Source organism: Diadema antillarum, unplaced genomic scaffold (genome assembly GCF_040938485.1).
Source record: "Diadema antillarum isolate AM-2024a unplaced genomic scaffold, OU_Dant_1.0 seq00000903_RagTag, whole genome shotgun sequence".
Taxonomy (NCBI): Eukaryota; Metazoa; Echinodermata; class Echinoidea; order Diadematoida; family Diadematidae; genus Diadema; species Diadema antillarum.
The window spans coordinates 723,656-748,613 of NW_027271762.1; the positions used below are offsets into that span (position 1 = coordinate 723,656).

The 24,958-nt window shown below is 37.1% G+C and overlaps 1 protein-coding gene across 1 annotated transcript; it reads right to left on the minus strand.

The window, feature by feature from the left end:
• Positions 1 to 470: 470 nt before the first annotated feature.
• Positions 471 to 20,073, minus strand: LOC139741111 (uncharacterized). Its single transcript, XM_071651700.1, has 4 exons — positions 20,040 to 20,073; positions 6,517 to 7,347; positions 4,753 to 4,878; positions 471 to 2,768 (listed from the first exon to the last, which is right to left on the minus strand). The coding sequence occupies exons 2-4, from the start codon at positions 7,255 to 7,257 to the stop codon at positions 471 to 473; spliced, it is 3,165 nt and encodes a 1,054-aa protein (XP_071507801.1). The 5' UTR covers positions 7,258 to 7,347; positions 20,040 to 20,073.
• Between the last annotated feature and the right edge of the window lie 4,885 nt (positions 20,074 to 24,958).

The window sequence follows — 24,958 nt, forward strand, 5'->3', positions numbered from 1 at the left end:
ACACAGTGGGAGTACCAAAACTACGATGTACCATGTATGTGGGTTTAGCAAAAAATAAATATAAAGAAAATAAATGAAAACATTAAAAAATAAATAAATTAATGAATGAATAGAAATAATAACAAAAAAATAATAAACAAAATAAATAAACAAAATGCACTCCATCAGTCCCTTCATGTAAATCTGATAATGACTCTACATCTATCATACACTGTAGAAGCTTACATGTTTATGCTGCAGCAATGTCAGCATCATTGAATCCAGTCACACATAATATTGGCAAGTAACAATAACTTAGAATGTTAAAATCTTCGTTCATGAGATGATATTTCATAGATTCTGCAAAAATATGCTCGTTGATATTGTTTTCAGACTGATATCATCGATCACAAGCAAATATACATTACACAAGCACAATAAATTACCTGATATCATAGAACTCTAATTTCAATCTTTGTGTTTATGTTGTATCACATGTCATCGATGTCTGACATGCTTTCCTCGACAACATAGTCTTCATCATTTTTATCATCTCCTTGGAAGTCAAGAGTCCCTGAATCAGAGGTATTAACGTCTTCATCCTCCTCATATTCAGTATTAACACTAGGCTTCTCATTATCCTTTCCTTCTTCTCCCAAATTCTCCTCCTTGTACACATCATCATCCACTGTACCCACGCCTAATTCAGAATCATCTTTACGAGTGTCACCATGTGAGTCAGAGGCTCCATCATTATTCTTCTCCTCTTCAGGACTTTCTTGTCTGTTTCTGTTTTGACTGGGAACATCGTAGCCCTCTCCTTGCTCCTCAGCATCATCAAACGCCTCCAATTTAGATCTTGTGGACAGCATTTGTCTTAGGAATACACCTGACACAGACTTGGAATCAGCAGTCGTGATGTCGAAGCCATCATCAGAGATTTCTTCGATATCAAGAAGCTCAGCGTACTCACCGTCTCCTCCACCGCTTAAGGGAGAGACAGTGCCTACTTTTTCTGGCTTTGCTCTCTCCTTGCGGTGATATTTACGTTTGTGCCTGGCAAGATATCTCTTGACATGAAACTCTGAATCACACTGGTCACACTCATAAATTTTCCCGTCTACATTGTGGAGTTGCATGTGAACGCTGAGAGCTGTCTTGGCTTTGAATTTTTTGCCACAAATGGTGCAGGTGTAGGTGTAAGCTTCTGAGTGAACAATATTGATATGCCGGTTTAAATACCATTTGATTGTGAAAGCTCGTCCACACTGTTCACAAACATGTGGTTTCACCTCCGAATGAACTTTTTGGTGCTTGACAAGAAGCTGTCTTGTCGAGAAGACCTTGTTGCACTGTTCGCAGGTAAAACTTAAATTCGAGTGTGACGCCTCGTGGACGTGCCTCAGGTGGTCTGTTGGAAATGTGTCGGAGCAAATGCGGCAAGAAAAATGCTTCTTTACTTTTGGGGAATCCCCATCCCCATTTCTGGAAATGTATCTGTTGTGTATGGCTCTGTAATGTCTTAGTAGTGACCTTCGAGCCAGAAATGTCTTACCACATTCTTCACAAGTGCTATCAGTGCCATCATTTACAGTATTTTTTGATGGAGTCCGTTTGTCCACCGCATTCTGCAGCATGGAACTAGAAGAACTTTCCTCGATGTCGTTCTTCTCAGCCTGACTATAACTTTGATCTATTTCTTTTTCAATTTCTTCAGTTCCATGTTGTTCTTCATTGGTGCCTTCACAGCCATTGCTGTTTCCATGAGCTTTTTTGGCATGCTTGTCTCTGGAGCTCTCCTTGAAAAACAATTTCCCACACTCCTTGCACAGGAACCGCTCTCGGTTTTGGTGAATCTTCTCATGCCACATAAGACTGGCTTTTCTGTAAAATGACTTTGGACATTTGGAGCAAGAAAAGGCCTTTATTCCTGTGTGCTGTAGCTCATGCTGCTTAAGGTTGGTCTTCTTGGAGAACCTGTGACCACAAACATTGCACTGGAATGGCTTTTCCCCGGTGTGCGTTCTTTCATGGTGTACCAATTCCCTTGGCGTTCGAAACATTTTGGGACAAAATTTACAATGATGAGGTTTGTGACCAAGGTGCATTTTCTCATGTGTGATTAAGTAGTCTGGATTCTTGAAAGTTTTATTGCAATATGAGCAATGGTGGGGGCGCTCCTCAGAATGAGTCCTCCGGTGGCGATTAACTTGGCTGCTAGTTGCAAATGAGCTCGGGCATATTCCACATTTGTAAGGTTTTTCTCCAGTGTGAGTTCTCTCATGCACCTGTACATCGCCAATACGGATAAACCTCTTGGGGCAAAACCGGCATTGGAGGGGTTTGTCGTTGGCATGGGTGCGCTTGTGGATGCGAAGTGCACTTCTAGTGCGGTAGACATTTCCACACTCTTGGCACATGAATGGCGCCTCCCCGGTGTGCGATCTCACATGATCCTCATACCTGCGCTTCTCATTAAATATTTTGGGACAGTATGGACATGGCATCGTCTTGTCCTCGTGCAACTGAGAATGGAATCGCCGGCAGCCAATTGTTGGGAATGAGAGATCACAGTAGCAGCACTGGTAGGGCGCCTTGCCCTGGGTGTCTTTCAAGTGTCTTTCCAACTTCCTTGGCTGAGTGTAGATGATGTTACAGTACTGGCACTGGTAATACTGCTTGTCACGAGTTTTGATGTTCCTGTGCTTTGCTTCCTTGAGGTTTTTTGGGTTAATGGGCAAGACTGGGCATGTTCCAACTCGATCAACACTCCTCTTCTTTTTAACTTCCTGTCATGAATTAAGGGAGAGAGATCCTCTAAAAGTACAGTGAATTGCCCTTTCACATGCCATGACAGAGAAAGAGTTCAAACTCAAAAGAACCTCCCTATAAACATTATCCTTAATTTTTAGATACATTCCACTATGCGGCTTTAGTTAGAATTTGCATACACATAAAGCTGATAGGAAGCCCTCTCTTTACAAGATCAATTATAATATGGTTCATCCTGTTTGTAGTGTGAGATATTTTTTTTTTTACACAGCCTTTTTCTTTTCTACAGATCTCTTTTCTTTTCAATAGTAAAGTTTACAGTTAACGCCAATAGCTAGAATACACAAAGTAAAGAGTATGAGCGCTTGATGCCATATGGGTCACTTGGAACAGGCACATAACAAGCACAAACTAATGTACATATCAACAGTTAATGTTATCAAACATAATTTGTTCTCTCAGCGTCATAAGCATTTGATGCTCCTTGCCTGGCCATTTGGTGTTTGAGCTTCTTTGAAATCTTCCCCCATCCTGATGGGGGTTTTAGCCTTCACAATTTAACAGCTGATCTACGCATACTTATACAGTGTGTATCTGAACCCTGTTTTTTGTTGTTGTTCTTGTTATGGCTTAATTGAACTGTTACTGTTTACATTTTGAAGTATGCACATACAATATATCCACTGAGCACTGCCTGATACACAATTATTTGCCAAAATTTCATTTTACAAGGAAGAGATGAAATTCACTAAAAGACAAGACAAAACAAAACAAAATAAAACAAAAATGTTGCCTGGCTATTGTGGATGTCCCTACATGTAGACCGTACACATAAGACCTCATCCAAATATACATTTAAAAAAAAGCCTGTGATATTTCAAACTTGTGAGAGAAAGGTGAATTGGAACTGAAGAAGTGACAACTGTTCACAAGGCTCTTTTAAATTTCCCAACTTTTATTCAACTTTGGTTAAATCGTACAGTATGGACAAGAGCACAAATTGTAGCATTTCACATTTCAAAACGACAAAAAGCAGTCACTAGACCATCACACCCTAAGAGCAAATAAAAATGTTTACATGCATGAAAGGGATGTCAAAATCCAGTTACACAGTTTAAAAAAGGGAAAACAATGACAACAAAAAAACAACAATACCTTAACCCTTTTCTAAGTGGGCTATTTGAGACCAAGTTTTTACTGAGGGAGGGTCAATTTGACCCCCCCCCCCCCCCTTTCAGATCTCGGCCGCCGATTGCGCGATCGCAGTGAAATTTTGCCTGAAGATAGAGCTGGATGGCAACTCCAAGTTTACATGGTCATACAATAGAAATATATTACCTTTCTATTTTTAATAAATCAATTATGCAAATTTGTGCATGAAATCATATTTTCACCTATAACTCCATTAAAAAGACTGGAGGATTGCTAAATTTTTGTGTCAGAATTCCTCAAGACACATCAAACAATTTTCGTGTAAAAAAAATAGCGCAATCGCAATCAATTTCTTTTGTTTTTTATTGTTTTGTTAATTTCTTATGTATTTTATTGTTTTTTCGACCTTTTGTTTTCTATTGTTTTTTGCCAAAATTTGTTGCAGGCACTCTTTCAGGCTTATCTACACTAGAATTGATTAATTTCATTGGGTAAAAGTTGAAATAATCTAATTTATATCAATTTCACCAAAAAACACAATTTGCATTGGATTTGCACACGACATCGTGAATTTGAGCTGTTTTTTGGTAGACATGCATATGCAAAACATTATGTAACTTCAACCCCCCCCCCCCCCCCCCCCAGCCCCTTTAGGGTTAAAACTGAGAGGCAAGTGCTGTCCTGTGCTTTAACAAAAAGATGTTAAATAGAATGAGAAGTACCAAAATGAAAAGTCTTTGAATTACTTCTCATTATTAGAGCACGGCAAGGTAAACTGAATATACATAAAACATAGAGACATAATGATTTGCAAGTGGAGATGTAGGTCCATGGGTTTTTCTGACATACCTGTGTCTCTGGAAGGCCATCACTTTGCAGCTGACTGGAGCCATGCTGCAGGGCCATTTGAAGCAATGAAGGTTGGGGAGGACTTTGGCGAATGCTGTCTTCACTGCTATTTTGTCTTGGCTCCTGCTACCAGAATGAATGACGGTGTGAAAAGTGCAATAAATAGCAAGTGTTAATGTATGGGAAAAGCATGATAACAAAGTCCTTGGAACCGGCAGTTTTCTTTCATGAAATCAAAATTTCATTTGAACCAAGCAGTAGAGCACACAAAGGTTTGTAGATGATAATTTGGGGACCTGAATATTTACTATGTTGTAACATTTTTTTTCTTTTTTTCCTATCAAGTATAAGGAGGGGACGCTGCACTTGAAATGATACGAACATGTACCTGTGTGAAATGTTTTTTTTCCCCCTGTGGGAACAACAAGCATAAGAGAGCACATTTTTCAAATAGGAACTTTTCACAGCAGCACCATTTACTAGATTTCAATTTTATGTGAGCGCACACCAAGTTAAATCATTTGTTTTCCATACCTCAACCCCAATTTTCACTCGTAATACCATTTGGAAAGCAGTAAATTCTAAGATAACTGAAAAGAATGGAGAAATTATTCTAAAACTTACTTCCATGGTTACAAAATTTCAGCTGATAATGCCAAAGTCATTGCAACATGTAAATTACAGTCATAAATTTACTGTGGAGCATTATTTGATTTAGATTGGGAAATACTTCACAGTGAACAGACATTGTTAAGGGTTTATCATCAGCAAATGGTAAAGTTCAGTGAACTTTATCAAAAACAATGAAGGATCATTTAATGTGTATATGGCACACCTATCTTATTCTTTATAATAATTGCATAAGATACTGGAGGCATCTTGCTCACTGCAAGAAAACTGCTCTACTTCATCAAATATGACTTTGTTACTGGCATAGTGGTTGGCTTGTTTGTTTGTTTGTTTGTTTGTTTTATCCATGTTTGGTACAAAGTTAAGGGTATCACAAGTTTTCACTTGGTGCTAGAGAAATTGTCTAAGTACGACGGGGTACCATTTATAAGGACCATTTTTGTTGCTATATATCTGCACTGCTCTCAATGTTAAACTTCTTTCCATTCAGCAGACATCTTGCAAAATATAAATTGTTATTGGCCTAGTTAAAAGGAAATTACACATGGTATCAGATAAACTTTGTTATACTGCACACAGTATATCAACATTCCTTTTTTCCTTGTTGAATTCTTAGCACAAAGATTCTCATGCCATACTTATGAGATGACTTGATAGTGGAAATGCTGAGGTAAAAGCATGCAAAGATGAAAATAACAATTATGCTAGCACTAAGATCTCAAGTTAATATCAAATATCATTTCTGTCTTGGTATTATCTTGGTAAGAATACTGCCGACTGTAAACTTTGCATGATTGACGTATGAATGTGAGAAAAAAACTTGAATTTGTTGTTTTCGGTCATATTTTCTCTTCTAAGAGGAGAGACCGTCATGTTTCAGTTTGTGACAAGTATCAATAGATGTGCATAGCAATGCCAGGTGGAGTATGACTCATTTCTTCAACTTCCTCTTCACTAACAAGATTCAGCGCACAGAAATGATCATTATACATGGCAAGAAGGGGAAACTTTTACCTGTTCACTTTCAGACGACTTATACACTGAATGAATGAGCATAGCTGGCACAGACACGTGGGCAAAGGGTACTACATGTAGTGCCATCATACTGATTTGGATCTCTACATCTATACTCACCATATTACTTGAGTTGGATGTGCTATCATCTCTACTGGGCATTCTACTGCCACGACTACAGTTCTGGTATTGCACTGTTGAAGATACCCCACCACTGCCACTACCCTTAAGTGCGTATCCTCCCACACTCAGGCCTGAGGATTCTGAGGGGAGAGGCGGGTGGGAGTAGTCCCATTCTCCACTGCGATTCTGTCGAAGCCTGATCTTGGGGATGGTGAGGATTGGAAGCGTTGTACTCAGTGGTCTTTGCTCTGATGGACTGGCCACACTAAACTGATGCTCCCTCTGGAAGAGGCCTTGGGATTTTTGCCACAGAGATGGAGGATTGGACGACTCTCCCTTCAGCACTGCAGAGTTACTGGATTCAGGAAAGCTGAGGCCAGCCTCCAATTTCACAGGAATGGTCTCAGTTTTCTTCGCCTGCCTTGACTGATCATGCAAATAATCTTCAGGACTGGCTTTCTCTTGAGCTCCATCACGCTGAGAAGTCATCTTTCCTTCCAGAGGCATGTCTTTTGAATTGTTAATGGCAAAAGCCTCTTTCTTGCCTATTCTGGAGTCCACCGATCCCTCAGAATTCTGCTCAACCAACTGCTGCAAATTTCCGGCTGAAGCCGAAGATTCCTCAGACTTGATGCCTGAGGGTTTGATGCTGAGATCCAGCACCAACATGTCCATGGTGCTCTTTGTTGTTGACGGCACTCTCAGAGAACTAACTGCATTGCTGCAATCACGATTCATCGCCACATCAAATGGTGGCCATCAATAGCCGTCAGTAGCAGGTCAGACTGGGCTTGCGGTAACCAGGATCAATGAATGCCTGCTGCATGTCTGTTAATGTCAGTTAAAAGAGAATTAACACAAAAGTGTTCATGATTACAGCATCAATGATAATGGCAAACTTTGAAGCACTTACAGTAAGGCACCGTGTCACTGAACACACTGCCACAAAAGAGGAAAATGACAAATAACCACAAAGTCACATCAGGGGGGTCCTTAGTCTGCCTGACTGTATCGATGCAAATTACTAAAATAAATAGACTATGGTTTCAGCATTAAGACAAAAAAACCCCAGCTTTGTTCAAAGGACTCTGTTGTGATCAATGTCGCCAATTTAAGTACATTTTATCCAACTCGGTCAGTGGCATTCCAGCTTTGCAAATTTTGCTCAAATACAAAGCCAGACACACACACACACACGGCCAAGCTTGCAATTTTCTAGAAGACAATTTTGCTGTCCTCCATTTCCAGCATTTTCCATACAAGTCGCATGATGGCTTCCAAAAGCTGATAGTTTTCAAAAAGCACAATGCATTGCTGTCTCATAATGATGTGCTACAACTGTATGGGATTTACACTGTGGCACACAAAGAATTTTAACCATTTAGCCACTGAAGATTCTGTACATAATGACCTATGGTTCCCTGAAGGCTAAAAGCAATATTCCTCTCATTTCGACAACTTTCATGATGTGAAATAGCTCGCTGCATTATTATTTTTTTTCCATTTCATATCATTATTTGGAAGCCTATCAAGACTTTACCATAGTAATGGCGTGTCACAAAAGTAATACCAGCATACTTTTGTTGATCTTTAATCTATTTCAAATTAATCAAGAATTGAATATTCGCTGTTGTGTGAAAAAAAAAATGGTAAAGCATAAAGCTATTAAAAACAACTGAAAGCCGGTTTCAAGTGTTCCAGGGAGGAATACGACAGGCAGTTTCAGGTGTTTCAGTGACTAATTGGGCAAAAAAAAAAAAAAAAAATGACTAGTAATTCTAAAGTAATGCAATCATGAATCAAGACCATTCTCTCGGTACAACCATTGTTTCATTCCTTCTGTTCTGTGAAGAATTTTATTTCTATCTTACCTGTGACAAATGGAGAGGATGTGGGTCAATCCATGTCAAATCATCCAGTGCTTGTCACCCGACCCCCTCCGATTTTCTTTAAAATCGCACCAAATGTTCACCAAAGTGTCTGACGGAAAATCCCAAAATATTTTGCCCCAAGGTCAATTGGTTGCTGAGATACAGCCTCACATAGCAACCAATGCGTATTCCAAAATATTAGTTAAAAGAAAATTATGCATTTTTGATCGATTGTGGTAGCATAGAAATTTATGCAAAAGTGTTCATTATCTGGAAATTGAGAGAACTTTATAGTCTTTGCAAGAAAAAGTGACTGTGACGCGAAATTGACTTTTCGTTAACGTGCACGAGGTCACCGAAAATGGTGTTAAATGTTAATTTTGAAAATTTCAATGCATATTTAGAGGCTAATATCTTCCACATTTCATCACCTCAGGTTCTAAGATATTATGCTGTTGAAGGCTTTGACTTGCTCAGTAATTTTGAAAAAAATCAGCGGATTTGTGCTCACCGTTTTTACAGAGAGCGCCCTCAAAGTTGACAAAAATGAAAAATGCGTCAAATTCAAGGTCACGGATCACCCTTCGTCCCACCTAGGAATGGCATCAATTTTTGTGTATTGATAGACATTTACCTATATTATCTTGGGTTACCGAAGAAATTTTGCTACCGAAATGTTAAATGGTAAATTTACCCCTCTGAAAATGGTCGTAAACGGCCAAATTTCCATGTAATATCACATATTGGGTTTAGAGGACATTTTAAATGTCCATGCTTTCAAGATGAAAAGCCGTAGCCCTGTGATATTTGCTGTAGGGGTAGTCTGTAATACCTATTTTAGTAATATATACCACAAAACACTTTTATTACATAATAATGACCTTGAAATTTAATCTAAAATTTGATAAAAACAATAAGTCGCTCTATTTTCCTCATTGCACTGCATGTACAAATTGTAATATGTGTTTTGAATGACTTTTCACAGAGCAATATTTCAAGAATTATGAAAGCTGACAGCCTACCATATTAAGGTTCTAAACTATTTGTGCTCTTCTTTCAGATCTATTTGATCATGAATGTTATACCCTTGACCTTGAAGTGCTTCTAAGAATAGCTGTAAATTTGTTAACTACAAATTACACGCACAACAGGTGTTTTATGGCATAACATTCTAGTGATTTTTATAGTGTAGATGTTATATACTGGAATTAATCTATACGTGCTTGCAAGATATGTTACAATTAATTACTTTGTTCTGACAATGACCCTCAATTTCAATCACAATAGGGGACAGTAATAGTTAGTGATTTTCAGTGCACTTCCTATGGAAAACAGTGCTTTGTGGTAAAAGTCATAAAAACTTCACCATTTTTACTATCTATCACTTTGATTGATTAATTCTATTCAAATTATGGTAGAAAAAGTGGGCTGTGACAATTTCCAATAAAAAAAATATGCTGTAGAAAATTAAAAACAAAGAAATACATAACAAATTTACCAAAAATAAGAAAATACATAGGAATGGAAATGATTTTTGAATTGTCATAAGTTACAGAACAAATCCCCTCAGAAAGAAGACTCTCAGTGCTTTTAATTTGCTTTTCACAGGCTAGAATAAGAATCTTATCTGTTTGGCACAATGTCCATCATATCAACCATTATAATTATGTACTTACAGTGTAAATACAGGTCTTTATGGGCAGGAATAGACATTTCTCCTGATTTTGAAGGTCATAAATTCAGGGTCATCGTCAGAACAAAGTAATTAATAGAACATATCTTGCAAGAACCTATAGATTTATTCCAGTATACAACATTTACACCATAAAAACTTTTGTGTTTGTGAAAGAATCACTAGTATGTTATGCCATAAAACACCTGTTGTGTGTGTAATTTGTAGTTAACAAATTTACAGAGCTATTTTTAGAAGCACTTCAAGGTCAAGGGTATAACATTCATGATCAAATTGACACTAGATCTGAAAGAAGAGCACAAATAGTTTAGAACCTTAATATGGTAGGCTGTCAGCTTTCATAATTCTTGAAATATTGCTCTGTGAAAAGTCATTCAAAACACATATTACAATTTGTACATGCAGTGCAATGAGGAAAATAGAGCGACTTATTGTTTTTATCAAATTTTAGATTAAATTTCAAGGTCATTATTATGTAATAAAAGTGTTTTGTGGTATATATTACTAAAATAAGTATTACAGACTACCCCTACAGCAAATATCACAGGGCTACGGCTTTTCATCTTGAAAGCATGGACATTTAAAATGTCCTCTCAACCCAATATGGCCATTTTTACAATCAGTGGTGTAAAACACGGTTTTGGCACTAATTGATGTATAACTTTCTTATACACTGACAGATATGCATTCTTTTTTCTCATAAACTTACCACCCACAGTGTCTACCTTGGGTACCTTAATGAACTTTCCTCTCTTTTTCTTTCAGATGTGGCATGCACTTACATGCTTGAAATCCAACACTTTTGGTGTATGCACTCTGACATGGCTTTTTTTGTCAGACCTAGCATATTAAATTGTTTATTCCTTTTCATTATTTTTGTTGTTGTGGTGATAGACAGGTATCCAACATTAAGAACTATTATGTTTACCAGGTTCTGCTTTGTCTTCTTTAAAGACTGAAATTGTCCAAACTTTATGTTTCGGAGGTGACATTTTCCGTTAACAATTAACCCCTCTTTTGAGTTAGCTCTTGCTCACAATTATAAAATTCAACTTTGCTAATTTCCATCAAAACAGAATAGTAATCAATCTGACTTAACTTCGATCCAAAGATTATTTGATTCTAATAGCTTATTATTTTTTGGTGAGTGTTTATAAATTTATTCAACTTTTCCGTTAACTTTTCTGTCACCTCCGAGACAACAGATTTATGTATTTGATTTTTTTATTCTTGACATCAGTTATACATTACATCTACAAAAATGTAACATATCCCCTCACATTATCTCTGAAGGAAGGTAGTAGAAATATAGCCTGTTGTTTTCATTTCGGAACAATTTACAATTTTCCGTTAACACTTGTCACCTCCGAAACAATCGTCACCTCCGAAACAACAAGCGTATTATATTTGATAATTTCTCGAAGACAAAGCAATTTTGTTTGATTCTGTCCAATTGACAGGAATCTCTTTTGGATGAAAATAGTAATATGGCAACAGGAAGTAAGAATTTTCTAGATATTAATAAAGAATCTAATAAAAACTAAAAATTACTGTTTCGGAGGTGACAAAACACTGTTAACAAGAGTTTTTGCTCATTTATATTGAAGAGAAACCATATTATGTACACCAATGGTTTCATTTATTTTAGTAACATAAGTCTAAAAGTGGAGAAATCAACTAACACACTCTCACTCTTATTTTTATTACTATACTGTAGGTTTTAGGGGAAATTTACATTTTTTCAGTTTTTTTAACAAAGAGAATGCACAAAATACACCCATCTGTTGTATATATAATATTGTAATCAAGATCAATTCTCCTGCTTTAGTTAAGTAAACATATAGATGCTTTCATCTTAGAAGCTTGATTTCCAGTTTAAGCAATTTAGTTGTGAAGATTTACCAATCACAGCTTTCCATGTAGGTTGCTTTTTCTTGTGTTTCGGAGGTGACATTGTTTGTTAACACCATATTGTTATGTGATAGTGAAAGGCAAGACTTCAGTTCCTTTTCACTATCTATCAACATTTTCAAATACATTTAATATCTACAAAATCATCACAATAGAAGTGACTTTTGTATACCTAGCTCACCAGAATTCCCTTGATACCAAAGTGATACATGTGGCAGTTCATGCATGCCCTAGTCCACAATCTTAAAAAAATCATAAAATAAGCAAACTCCACAAAAAGGCCACATGCCTATAGCTGGTGCACAACTTGTTCTTGAATTCTTAGTTGTTGTTTTTCCATGTACAACGTGGTAATCATAAACAAAATTATGTGATTTTTTTTTTTTAAATATGACAATAATTATTACATTTTCCAAGTTGAGCCAACTGTTTATGACATTGTATTTTTTAAGATTATTGAAGTTATCTGACAACTAAAGTGAACAGAGGAACAAGTCACCAGGACTGGAAAGGGAAAGATCCAAAAACAAGATTTGTAGTTCTATCTCAATATAATTTTGATGACGTGTTTACCTTGTTTTGTTATTATGTTTTATCTTAGAATTTGGCTTTAAGTACTGGAATTTCAAGGAAAAGAAAATGGTTTCTTAAAGGACAAGTCCACCTTCATATACATGTGGATTGAGTGAATGCAACAACATTAGTAGAACACATCATTGAAAGTTTGGGAAATTGGACAAGCCATTCAAAAGTTATGGGTTTTTTAAAGTATCTATGCAATCACTGCTGGATGAGACGACTACGACAGTGTATGATGTCACATGCATACAACGATATAAAGAAAATATAAGTGAATTTCACAAAACTTTACTTTAAGAAAAAAGTGCACATTTCTTCAACTTGCTACTGATGTATGTTAGGGCAATATTATTCACCCTGCCTTCCAAAAGAGAGAAGTCAAGTGTTCTTTTGTTATGCAAGAAAAGTGAAAATATGTTGAATTTTCTTGATACTTTCTCTATATCCTTGTACACGTGTGACATCACAAGCTATAGAAGTCTTCTCATTCAGCTTTGACTGAGCAGAAACTTCAAAAATCCATAACTCTGGAACGGATTGCCTTATTTTCCTCAAACTCTCACTGATGTGTTTTACTAATATTGCTGTATTTACTCAACCCTCGTGTCTATTGAGGTGAACTTGTCCTTTTTCGGTCCCTTATAGGGTTATTTGAGACCAGTCTGTGTCTGGGACCTTCTGTGAAGTTGATGGGGAAAATTACTGAACAAAAAAAAAAAAAAATCCCCATAAGTTCACACAAAAGCATTATGCTGCTCTCTTCAGCTGGGAAACACAAATTGTTGTCTTAACCAAACTGTAAAAACTTGCTAAAGATTAGTATGAATTACAATCTAAAACAAAATATGAGCTGGTATCCACTATCATGAAAGAGAATAACTACACAAAATAACAAGTAAGAACTGAAAGAAAGAGCTTATATTTGAAAATTAAAGCCGTGAGGAAAGACATGAATGTTCACAATATATTATTAGTTAACACCTGAGAAGTTGGGTTGTCTCTGTGTTGTGTCACCTCCAAAACAATAAAATGATTTTTTCTTATCTTATACTTTTTACTCTCAAAAGTGACTAATATATATATGATTTGCAGGTAATTTTTAAGCAATTCAGAAAGATACATAAAATATATTTTAGTAATGTCGACAGTTTAAATGAATCTGGTATATAGAAAATTTATCCCAGATGAACCAAACACCTTTCACCAGTATTATAACATTTGTATGGTGGCTATCAAGAATGATGAAGAATTCATGAACATCCTTGAATTAATCTATTTATAATACTATGTGCAAACAAAAACATAATACAAGTCAAATAAGAATTTTTGCTTTTGGCATTCATAACCTATGTCCCCACCAAAAAATTACAATGGTACCCTCCGCAACGATAACTTTAAAGATAGTGAATCAATCTAAAATACAATTTGAGGGATTGAAACTATAACTCATTGCCCACACCTTACAGAAAACCCCATTCAATTTGCTTCAGAGGTCAAAGAGAAATGAGGATTTTTGTAGAGCATGTCAGGAATCCCTTCCCTCCAAGTTCTGTATATTGTGTTTACACATTAAAGGACAAGTTCACCTTTATAAACATAAGGATTGAGAGAATGTAGCAATATTAGTAGAACACATCATTGAAAGTTTGAGGAAAATCAGACAATCCGTTCAAAAGTTATGAATTTTTAAAATTTTTGTGCAGCAACCGCTGGATGAGAAGACTACTGCAGTGTATGAATAACTTGCGTACAACAATATAAGGAAAATATAAAGAGAATTTCACAAAATTCCATCTTTTGAAAAAAGTACACATTCCCCTGACTCGTTACCAACAAATGTTATGGGCAATATTATTCCCCCTGCCTTTAGAAAGAGGCAAGTCAAGAGCTCTTTTATTATGCGAAAAAAGTGAAAATATGTTGAATTTTCTTTTACATTTTCTTTATACTGTTGTACGCATATGACTCACAAGCTGTAGTAGTCTCCTCATCCAGCGGTTCCAACACAAAAATTTTTAAAATTCATAACTTTTGCATCGATTATCCAATTTTCCTCAAACTTTCACTGATGTGTTCTACTAATATTGTTGCATTCTCTCAATCCTTATGTTTATGAAGGTGAACTTGTCCTTTAATATGCAGTTCCAAGAGCATCTAAGTGCTAAACTTGGAAGAATCAGACTCCTGACATCCTTTATAACAGTCCACATTTCTTTGAGACCACTTAACCAAATTGACTGGGGCTTTCTGCAAAATAGAGCTAAGATGTTATGATTTAAGACCCCAAAGTAGATTTTAGCTGATTTAATCATATTTGGCGCTATCAATGAAAAAGTCTAATTGTAAATTTGGGGGGGGGGGGGGGGACATACTATATGAATACTTGAACACAATGTTAACATTGAATGTCACCTCCGAAACAAAGTTATTCTTCCCTGGTGTTGTGGAATAAAATGTTCTGAGAGCAAAGAAACATTACTAAAATGATCTTACACCCTCATTTCAGTTTAAGGTAGAAAATGGAATGCCATGTTTCTTCAGGTTACAATATCTAGCTTATGTCCGTCATATTCTTACTGTAAATGAATATTTCAACACAATGTTAACATTGAATGTCACCTCCGAAACGAAGTGATTCTTCCCTGGTGTTGTGGAATAAAATGTTCTGAGAGCAAAGAAACATTACTAAAATGATCTCACAGCCTTATCTCAATTTAAGGTAGAAAATGGAATGCCATGTTTCTTCAGATTACAATATTTAGCTTACAACCTTCGTCCAAATGGATGGCAAACTACCGGATACCCATGCTAATTAATGAAGTGTAAAAAAACACTTGTTCTGTGTGGTTTATCTGCTTGAAACAAGAGTTAATTTCTTGTTCTCGAGTTATAATTATTAAAAACATTGATAAAAAGAAGAAGTTTTGTCTTATTGTCACTTATTCTACGAAAAACTGAGTGTTAATATTAATGTCACCTCCGAAACATTCTATTATGTTAACTGTCACCTCCGAAACATCCATGTGTGAAAAATTTAAGATTTAAAGAAATGATTGGAATTTTATTTAACCTACATAGGAAGGTAGCCCTTCTTAAAGACTTGTTATAGTATAGAGTTTGACCTGGCTTGCCCTCCAATAGATAGTTAAAATCTTAAAAATTGCATGTCAATTGGTATTTTTACCAAAAATTGATAAATCTCACATATTTTTTTTTAAATTCACTTTATATTCAACCCCCAAATAGTTTTGATTCACAAACTATATATTGTTGTTAAACATATAAACTTTGCATGGTGAAGTTTGACTACAGAGTTTTGTCATTGTGGTGCAATTCATGAAAACAAAATTTTGCTTAAATTTACTTCAGGTGCCAGGGTTTTCCTTAAATTACACCAATAACTCTTCAGCTTTAAGGTCTGAAATGTTATTTTTTCAAAAATTTGAACACTTTCCAACAGGAATCAAACAGAATAATGAAAAAATATTTTGTTTGAAATTTTGACCCTCCGAGTACAAAAGTTACACCACTGATCATAAAAAAGGCCATATGTGATATTACATGGAAATTTGTCCGTTTACGACCATTTTCAGTGGGGTAAATTTACCATTTAACATTTCGGTAGCAAAATTTCTTTGGTAACCCAAGATAATATGTGACCCTGCACCTCAAAACAAACAAAAAGTCGCCAGACATGAATTTTTAGTTAAGACCATATTCTGAAAGAGCAGACTTTAAGCTTTAAAATGATGTATAACTCAAATCAAATGGACTCTCCTTAAACCTATCTAAATATTGGAAAGAAAGCACAAACTAAGGAAAAGTGTGAACTGAGAAAAGAGGCTCTGAAGTACAGTGTCTATTCAAGCGCTCAATCTTTACCAAACCGTGCTGGCTGTGCGATGAATGGGACAAAAAACAGAATGTAAACCACCAGAGTAACAACAATGAAAGGATTATCAGATTAAAATGAAATTAAGCATGCCTCATTAACACATTCTGTCCATAATTAATGCCAACTTTCAAAGCAGTAGCACTATCCTTTCAAAAGTTATTAGAGTTGAAAGTGAAGAGTGTGGACAAGGTTTTTCAGAAATGAACTAGAAATGTCGCTATGGCGACTGGTATGCCTCCGCCATAATGCACGATTCTCCTAATAGGTCTATAGTACATGTGGACAATGTGTGATTACATTTTCACAAAATTGGCAAAATATTAAAATGACATGTTTGTCACAAATGTATCAAATGTTTACCTTCCTTGACCTATAATGTTTAATTGGATGAATAGGAGAGCATGTACTTTAACTTCCGACTTTGACCCTTTCATAAGTTTACGCACTTGAGTAATTTTCAAGGTATGGAGAAAAAGTGCAATTTCTGTATTGAACAGTAAATTGTTATATGGGCAATTCCGCGGTTAGTAACGTTACATTTAAAGAAATTTAGATATTTATCTTTATTACTAAATCACCATTTATTCATTTCAAGTCAAAATCATGTTAAAACATGTTCATCCTTCCCAGGTCTATGATATAGAAAAGAATGAGAACAATCCAATAAATATTAGAATTGCTATGGCAACTAAAAGGGCTGGTTAGTAACGTTACGAAAAAAGGACATGACAAAAATATCAATGTCGTGTAACAAAAAGTGTGCAAAATTTCAAGTTACTTCAAACAAAGAGTTGCATTAATTTCAATTATTGCATCATGGCAAATGTTCACGCAAATATTTTTAGCAGTTCGACCGATAATTTATTAGCTAGACCCTCAAATGCATGGTTAGTAACGTTACGGTTAGTAATGTTACATTTGTCCGGAGTAATTCCGCAGGTCATTTCACCCTTTTGTAATTGACAAAATGTCACATGACTTCTGGAGTATTTAAATGTATTCATCTTTTACCTTTTAGCAAAAATTTGAGGAAACCCACTGTAATTGGCATTTAAGTGAATTTCAGCATCCCAAGTCCCACATGTACATTCTAAATGATGGTTTTAGATCTCGCAAAAATCAATAAATACAAAAAATAAAATCTACTGAATTTGAAAGACCTTAGTGATTGGTTAACACCCATGGCATTAGTTGATACCTAAATTAAAGAGTAAGATAAAGAGGCACATTTCTTTTATCCATGTCATATCCACCTAACTGCGGAATTGCCCTTATCATTTTCATCTGGCCTTTGATTCATAAGAGAATCACTGTCAGGCAGAACATACATAAATATGTACTAAGTTTAAAGATTACTTGAGCCGCTTCCGAGATATGGCGAAAGTAGTAAGTTCGGCACTTTCACTTGATCTTTGACCTTTTGACCTTTGACCTTCTTGGCAAAAAAAAAAAAAAAAATCCCAGAGAATCTCTAGTGGGTAATATACATGCATACATTAAGTTTACAAAAAAATAATCCTGCTGGCATTGCATAAATATAAGGAAAATAGTAAAATTTCGAAGTATTGCCCTTGACCTTTGACCCCCTGACCTTTGACCCCATGAACCCCAAATTCCCTAGCTAACTACTGCCAGTCAGTACATGCATGTATACTTTGTTCCATAAAAATACTTTGAACAATTTCCAAGATACAGAGAAAAAAGTGAAATTTTAACATTTTACTTGACATTTTGACCTTTGACCTTTTGACCTCATGACCCCAAACTTTCACCAAAGAATCTTAATTGGATAATACATGTATACACTAAGTTTCAAGAAAATATCTTCAGGCATTGCATAGATATGGGGGAAATAGTGCAATTTTAAGCATTTGACCTTGACCTTTTGACCTTTGACCTTGAGCATGTGCACCCAAAAGTTGATAGGCACAACTTCACCCCCTAATACACATACACGCCAAGTTTCATTAGGATATCTCAAAAGGTTTTGATAGTTACCCTGTCCACAAAATTCATTACGGACGGACGGACGGACGGACAACCCGAAAACATACATAGTAATGCCTCCGGCACCACTTCGTGGCGAAGGCATAAAAAGGGATTCTAAAGACACACCTAATCACACTATTCTACCAAAAATGTTCGAGATAAACTTCTAAAAAAACACACTTTCCTGCCCGTTTTATGATACCACATTTTAGCATAATGTAAAAGAAGACCCGCTCTTTCAGAAAATATGAAAAAGTCAAATTCGGCTAGGTTGACCCATTTCACTTATTTTCAGTCCTCACGCAAAATCAGTGTGTGCGACTTTATGTTCGTTTTGAGGTGCACAGTCACATATAGGTAAATGTCTATCAATACAAAAAAATTGATGCCATTCCTAGGTGGGACGAAGGGTGACCCGTGACCTTGAATTTGATGCATTTTTCATTTTTGTCAACTTTGAGGGCGCTCTCCGTAAAAACGGTGAGCACAAATCCGCTGATTTTTTTTAAAATTACTGAGCAAGTCAAAGCCTTCAACAGCATAATATCTTAGAATTTGAGGTGATGAAATGTGGAAGATATTAGCCTCTAAATATGCATTGAAATTTTCAAAATTAACGTTTAACACCATTTTCGGTGACCTCGTGCACGTTAACGAAAAGTCAATTTCGCATCACAGTCATTTTTTCTCGCAAAAACTATAAAGTTCTCTCAATTTCCAGATAATGAGCACTTTTGCATAAATATCTATGCGATCACAATCGATCAAAAATGCATAATTTTCTTTTAACTAATATTTTGGAATGCGCATTGGTTGCTATGTGAGGCTGTATCTTAGCAACCAATTGACCTTGGGGCAAAATATTTTGGGATTTTCCGTCAGACACTTTGAGGAACATTTGGTGTGATTTTAAAGAAAATCAGAGGGGGTCGGGTGACAACTTTTCTGAAAATTGGATGATTTGACGTGGATTGACCCACGTATTAGCCAGTAAAGCCTATACCAACCCTTTTTATCAGGCCTTTACAGTGCAAAGGGTATTCATGTCATGGACGCATTGCTCATTACTCACACACGTATACACACACACGAACACACCACGATGATGAATCAGACTGCACTGTCTGTGGCCTGGTACGGTGGTGATGTGTCACAGAACACCAAGAGCGAGCTCTGAGCAGAGTTTGATCATGGACACCTTCAGCTGCCTTTTTTAAAATATCAATTACATACTTATACATTGAATACGGTCTACAACCTTCATTTCCTCGAAGGAGTGTCAAGATTTAAGATTCCTCTCCTTGCAACAGTTCTATTCCTAGTTGGTACTAGTAGAGTCCAACTGGTTCTGATGTATACAAAATCAACCATCACCAATATCGATACATGGGACCGTACTAAACAGCTGGCGATAGACCCACTCTACGTACAACAAGATAAATACACATATAGTTCTAAATGGATGTAAAAACACATCAATATTTCATCCTGGCACTAATGTATACTTATCAGTTATTACATGCAATTTATTCTAGAGACATATTTTCCTGATCCTGGCGAACATGATTAATTTTTTTCTCACCATTGCCCTGTTTACAGCCTGCAGGGATTCCTTTTGTCCAAAGTTTGACCTTTTCAATTTCACCGTAGATGGCGCTATTAAATAAAAATATAATCAGGTGCCCCACCCCTTAATTAAAGCAAAAAGGGTAGAATCGTTTTAGGATGCACTATCATTACATACAGTACCTTTGAAGTGGGTGTAAAGTTAATTTTACTGTTAATGTTTATTTTAATCACATAATGTACGATGCACGCACGCGCCAAGACTCAAACTCACGCCATCACATGCATTGTATGCCTACTCATTTTGTCATAGGCCTATACCCGTCGGGCCTTTATAGTAAATAAGCACCTAATGATTAAAGAAGAAATCCAGTCCAAATATAAGTTAGTTCGATAAAAAGAGAAAAATCTTACGACTTCAACAATAAAAATTTGACTGAAATCAAGTGAAAAAGAAGAAAGTTATGACCTTTTAAAGTTTTGTTGATTTCTGCAAAACAGTTCTTGTGCAGTGGATATAAAATTTATGCAAATGAGTGACCTAACCATTATCATACCCACACAACTTTCCATTGATCGTGTACAAAAATGTGACGAAAAGTTAATGTTTCTGTCATTGAAGTCTAAAACATTATGTTATTCCTGGTTGTATGACTTCAGAAAAGTGATCTGTTAGAATTCTGCCCGGGTATTCAGATGAGGATTTGAGCCTCGGGCATATTATTGCGTTTGAGTGAAAAACTGGAAATTTCAAAATTTTTTGTACAACTCTATAGTAAGTTGTAAGGGAATGACAAGCTCACCTTGCCATTTTCGTATTGACTGTTCAAGAACTTTTCCCCAAAAAATAGCGAAATTTCAAAATGTCATAACTTCCTTATTTTTCATCTGATTTCGATCAAAATTGTGCCATTGAACTCGTACTATTTTACTCTTTCTTGTCAGACAAACTTATACTGGACTGGATGCCTTTATGATGTAAAGTATCAGTTAGTTTGATCATTGAATGTCTTGATTATAAAGTAATATTAGATGAGCATGTAGATTGTTTTGAAATTGATTGATTCCTTCAAAATTCTCCCTTAATGCGGGCGGGCAGCTCACATCTGGGACAATGGAGCTATTCTACTCTCAGGCATATAGGCCAAGCTGCCACACCCCGGCAGGTCGCTGCTTTCTAGTCGATGTATTGCAGCTCTTACTGAAGAGGGTTGAACCTCTTTTAGGTTCAATGGTGTCGTAAAATATTTGACAGTCCTGAGAGTTTAGTGTTGAAATTAATGTTTTTATAGCAAATAATGCTATAATAACTTGACTGCCCGGTTATACTGTCAAGGCACATCCCATCCCAGTTTAGTTTTAGGAAATGCTGCTTCAGGAATTTTCCCCTCAAGGTTGAAATTCGGGGGTGGGGGAGGAGGAGGGTGCAGAGAAAGGAAACTACAGAGATAAGAGCAAAGAGTAGACAAGATAGATAGCTGACGAAGGGGGGGGGGGCGAGACCTCGTACCGATGATCAATATTGTTGACCATTGTTTCGTGCCTTGAAAAAGAGTGGTTGGTCACTGATATTGAATCACACAGCACAGCAAATAATATCATGTGTTGATTTCTATGAATTCTTAGAAACAAATAGCGGCCTATCACTTTACGAATGATCCTGAAAAATAAAATCAACTTAAGATGTCTATCATTGATTTCTTTTTTTTATTATTAATTTCGATCATAATATTGCAATACAGTATAGAGCTCTCACCATGATTGGTATCGTTAAATCAGTTTGAAATTAATGGTCAGTTAATCATTTATTATCAATTTAGCTTTTAGGTTCAAGCTTTGCAGTGTCAGACGAAGATATATTTTCCCTAGTTGTTTATACATCGATAAATCAGGTAAATATAATATTGATAATAAATGCAAAGTATAGAAAACGGTAGGCACCTATACAAGAATACAACGATATTGCCCTTAAAGTTACATGGGCCTCACCAGGGGGGGGGGGGGGGGGGGGGGGTGCGTTGGGTGCGAACGCACCCCCCTTCAGATCCTTAAAAAAAAAAAAAAAAAACAGTCTGCGAGCGACCTCAACGCCGGACGCTAAATAATTATTCTTTTCTTTTTTTTCATATTTTGCACCAGGGACATACACACACAAGAAAATCGTCGGCAAAAACAATTCGCACCCCTGGTTCTGGCAGCACTGATTTTATACATATCTATTAGTATTCTACAGTGTTTACTATTTATCGACCGTACTGTACATCCGTACGATACGGACGACTTATACATGTTTGCATGTACGTGTGCTACTTACAAGTATGTAGGGTCTATGTACGTTACTTCTGACCAATCCATATTGCCAGCCCAAGAGCGAGCCTTTATAGCCTCATTAAAAAAAAAAAATGGAGGGGCAAGCATATTTTAGTTTTGCCCCCCCCCCATAATTAATAATACCCGAAATGAGAAGATTTTCTTGCTTTTGAAAGAAAACAAAAATGTTGCCCCCATAAAAATATTGGAAGGCAAGCGCACCATTTGCCCCACCCCACATAATCATAATTCCCGCGATGAAAAGATTTTCTTGCTTTTTTGTTAGAATTCAAGAAATCTGTCCAATTATTTCACCCAAAAGCAGTGGCGTAACTACGGAGGGGGGGGGGGGGGGGGGTGCGCCCCCTCCCAATCCGCTGGTTAAAAGAAAAAGATTTACCGAAATAGTAGTTCAAGTGTTAGTAAACTGCTTTTGAATCAAAGGGTGATCCAGAAATAAGATATTTTTCTATGATTTCTTTTAACCATAATTAAATAGGTATATAGTGTGAAACATTGTTCCAAAAGCCCGGACCCGACAAAAGATTGTGATTCCTGGTTGGCATTCTGCATATAAGCAGGATGTGCGCAGTGTACTCAGTACATCCGAACAAAGAGTCGCTACAATGTTGCGCAATGTGATGTAGAATGTACACCTTTGTACCTTACGCTTCGTTTTATCAAAGCTAGATCATTGCATTTTGCAGTGTTGCTTTACATACTAGTCTATATAGAAATGTCTTGCATTGCCAATAAAAAGACTTGACCTGGGCTAATTCCTAACTTTTCCATGTATATAATACACACACACAAACAAACACGCACAATTAGTTTAGGGGATGCTCTAAAGTGCAGATTTTGGACATCCTTTCCCCGCTTGCTCACTTCGACGCCACCTCGCTGGTCATACCTCCCCCAGTCATGAACATAAACCCACACCCTGGACTACCAGTGGCGGATCCATGGGGAGGGGCGCACCGGGCGTCCCCCCCCCCCCCCTTTAATTTCCAAAGCGAAAAAAAATAATAAAATAGCTGCGAACGGCAGTTTTTGGACAGTAAAATGTCAAAATTTTCAAGCTCGCTCGCTCCTCTCGCTCGCATTTAGTCGTAATGCCATTCTCCTGAAATTGCTGCCAGTAATTGCCGGCAGTTGCGCCTGGTGCGCCCCCCTCCCTTAATTTCCAAAGCGAAAAAATATAGCTATACAAACGGCAGTTTGGGGACTGTAAAAGATGATGTCAAAATTTTCAAGCTCGCTCGCTCCGTTCGCTCGCATTTAATCTTTATGCCATTCTTCTGATGTGGCTGCCAGTAATTGCCTGCAGTTGCGCCCGGTGCGCCCCCTTAATTTCCAAAGCGAAAAAATATGGCTAAGAACGGCAGTTTTTGGACTGTAAAATTTAAAATTTTCAAGCTCGCTCTCTTCGCTCGCTCGCATTAGTTGTTATGCAATACACCTGATGTTGCTGCCAGTAATTGCCAGCAGTTCCGCCCGGTGCCCCTCCCCCTTAATTTCCAAAGCGAAAAAATATGGCTAAGAACGGCAGTTTTTGGACTGTAAAATGTAAAATTTTCAAACTCGCTCGTTCCGCTCACTCGAATGTAATCATTATGCTCTCCTAATATTGCTGCCAGTATTTGCCAGCAGTTGCGCCCGATGCGCCCCCTTAGATTCTAAAGCGTAGAAATATAGCTATACAAACGGCAGTTTGTTTGTTTTTTACTGTAAAATGTCAAAATTTTCAAGCTCGCTCGCTCGCTCGATCGCATTTAATTGTTGCGCAATTCTCCTGATGTTGCTGCCAGTAATTGCCGGCAGTTGCGCCCGGTGCGCCCCCCCCCCCCTCCTTTATTTCCAAAGCGAAAATATGGCTCCAAATGGCAGGTTTGGGACTGTGAAATGTCAAATTTTTCAAGCTCGCTCTCTTCGCTCGCTCGCATTTAATTGTTCTGCCATTCACCTGATGTTGCTGCCAGTAATTGCCGGCAGTTGCGCCAGGTGCGCCCCCCTCCTTTATTTCCAAAGCGAAAAATATGGCTCCAAATGGCAGTTTTTGGACTGTAAAATGTCAAAATTTTCAAGCTCGCTCTCTTCGCTCGCTCGCATTTAATTGTTATGCCATTCACCTGATGTTGCTGCCAGTAATTGCCAGCAGTTGCGCCCGGTGTGCCCCCCTTAATTTCCAAAGCAAAAAGATATGGCTACAAATGGCAGTTTTGGGACTGTAAAATGTCAAAATTTTCAAGCTCGCTCGCTCGTTCGCTCGCATTTAATTGTTATGCAATTCTCCTGATGTTTCTGCTAGTAATTACCGGCAGTTGCGCCCGTTGCGCCCCCACCCCTCCTTTATTTCCAAAGCGAAAAAATATGGCTCCAAATGGCAGTTTTTGGACTGTAAAATGTCAAAATTTTCAAGCTCGCTCTCTTCGCTCGCTCGCATTTAATTGCTATGCCATTCACCTGATGTTGCTGCCAGTAATTGCCAGCAGTTGCGCCCGGTGTGCCCCCCCCCCAATTTCCAAAGCAAATAAATATAGCTACAAATAGCAGTTTTTAGACTGTAAAATGTCAAAATTTTCAAGCTCGTTCGCTCGCATTTAATTGTTATGCAATTCTCCTGAT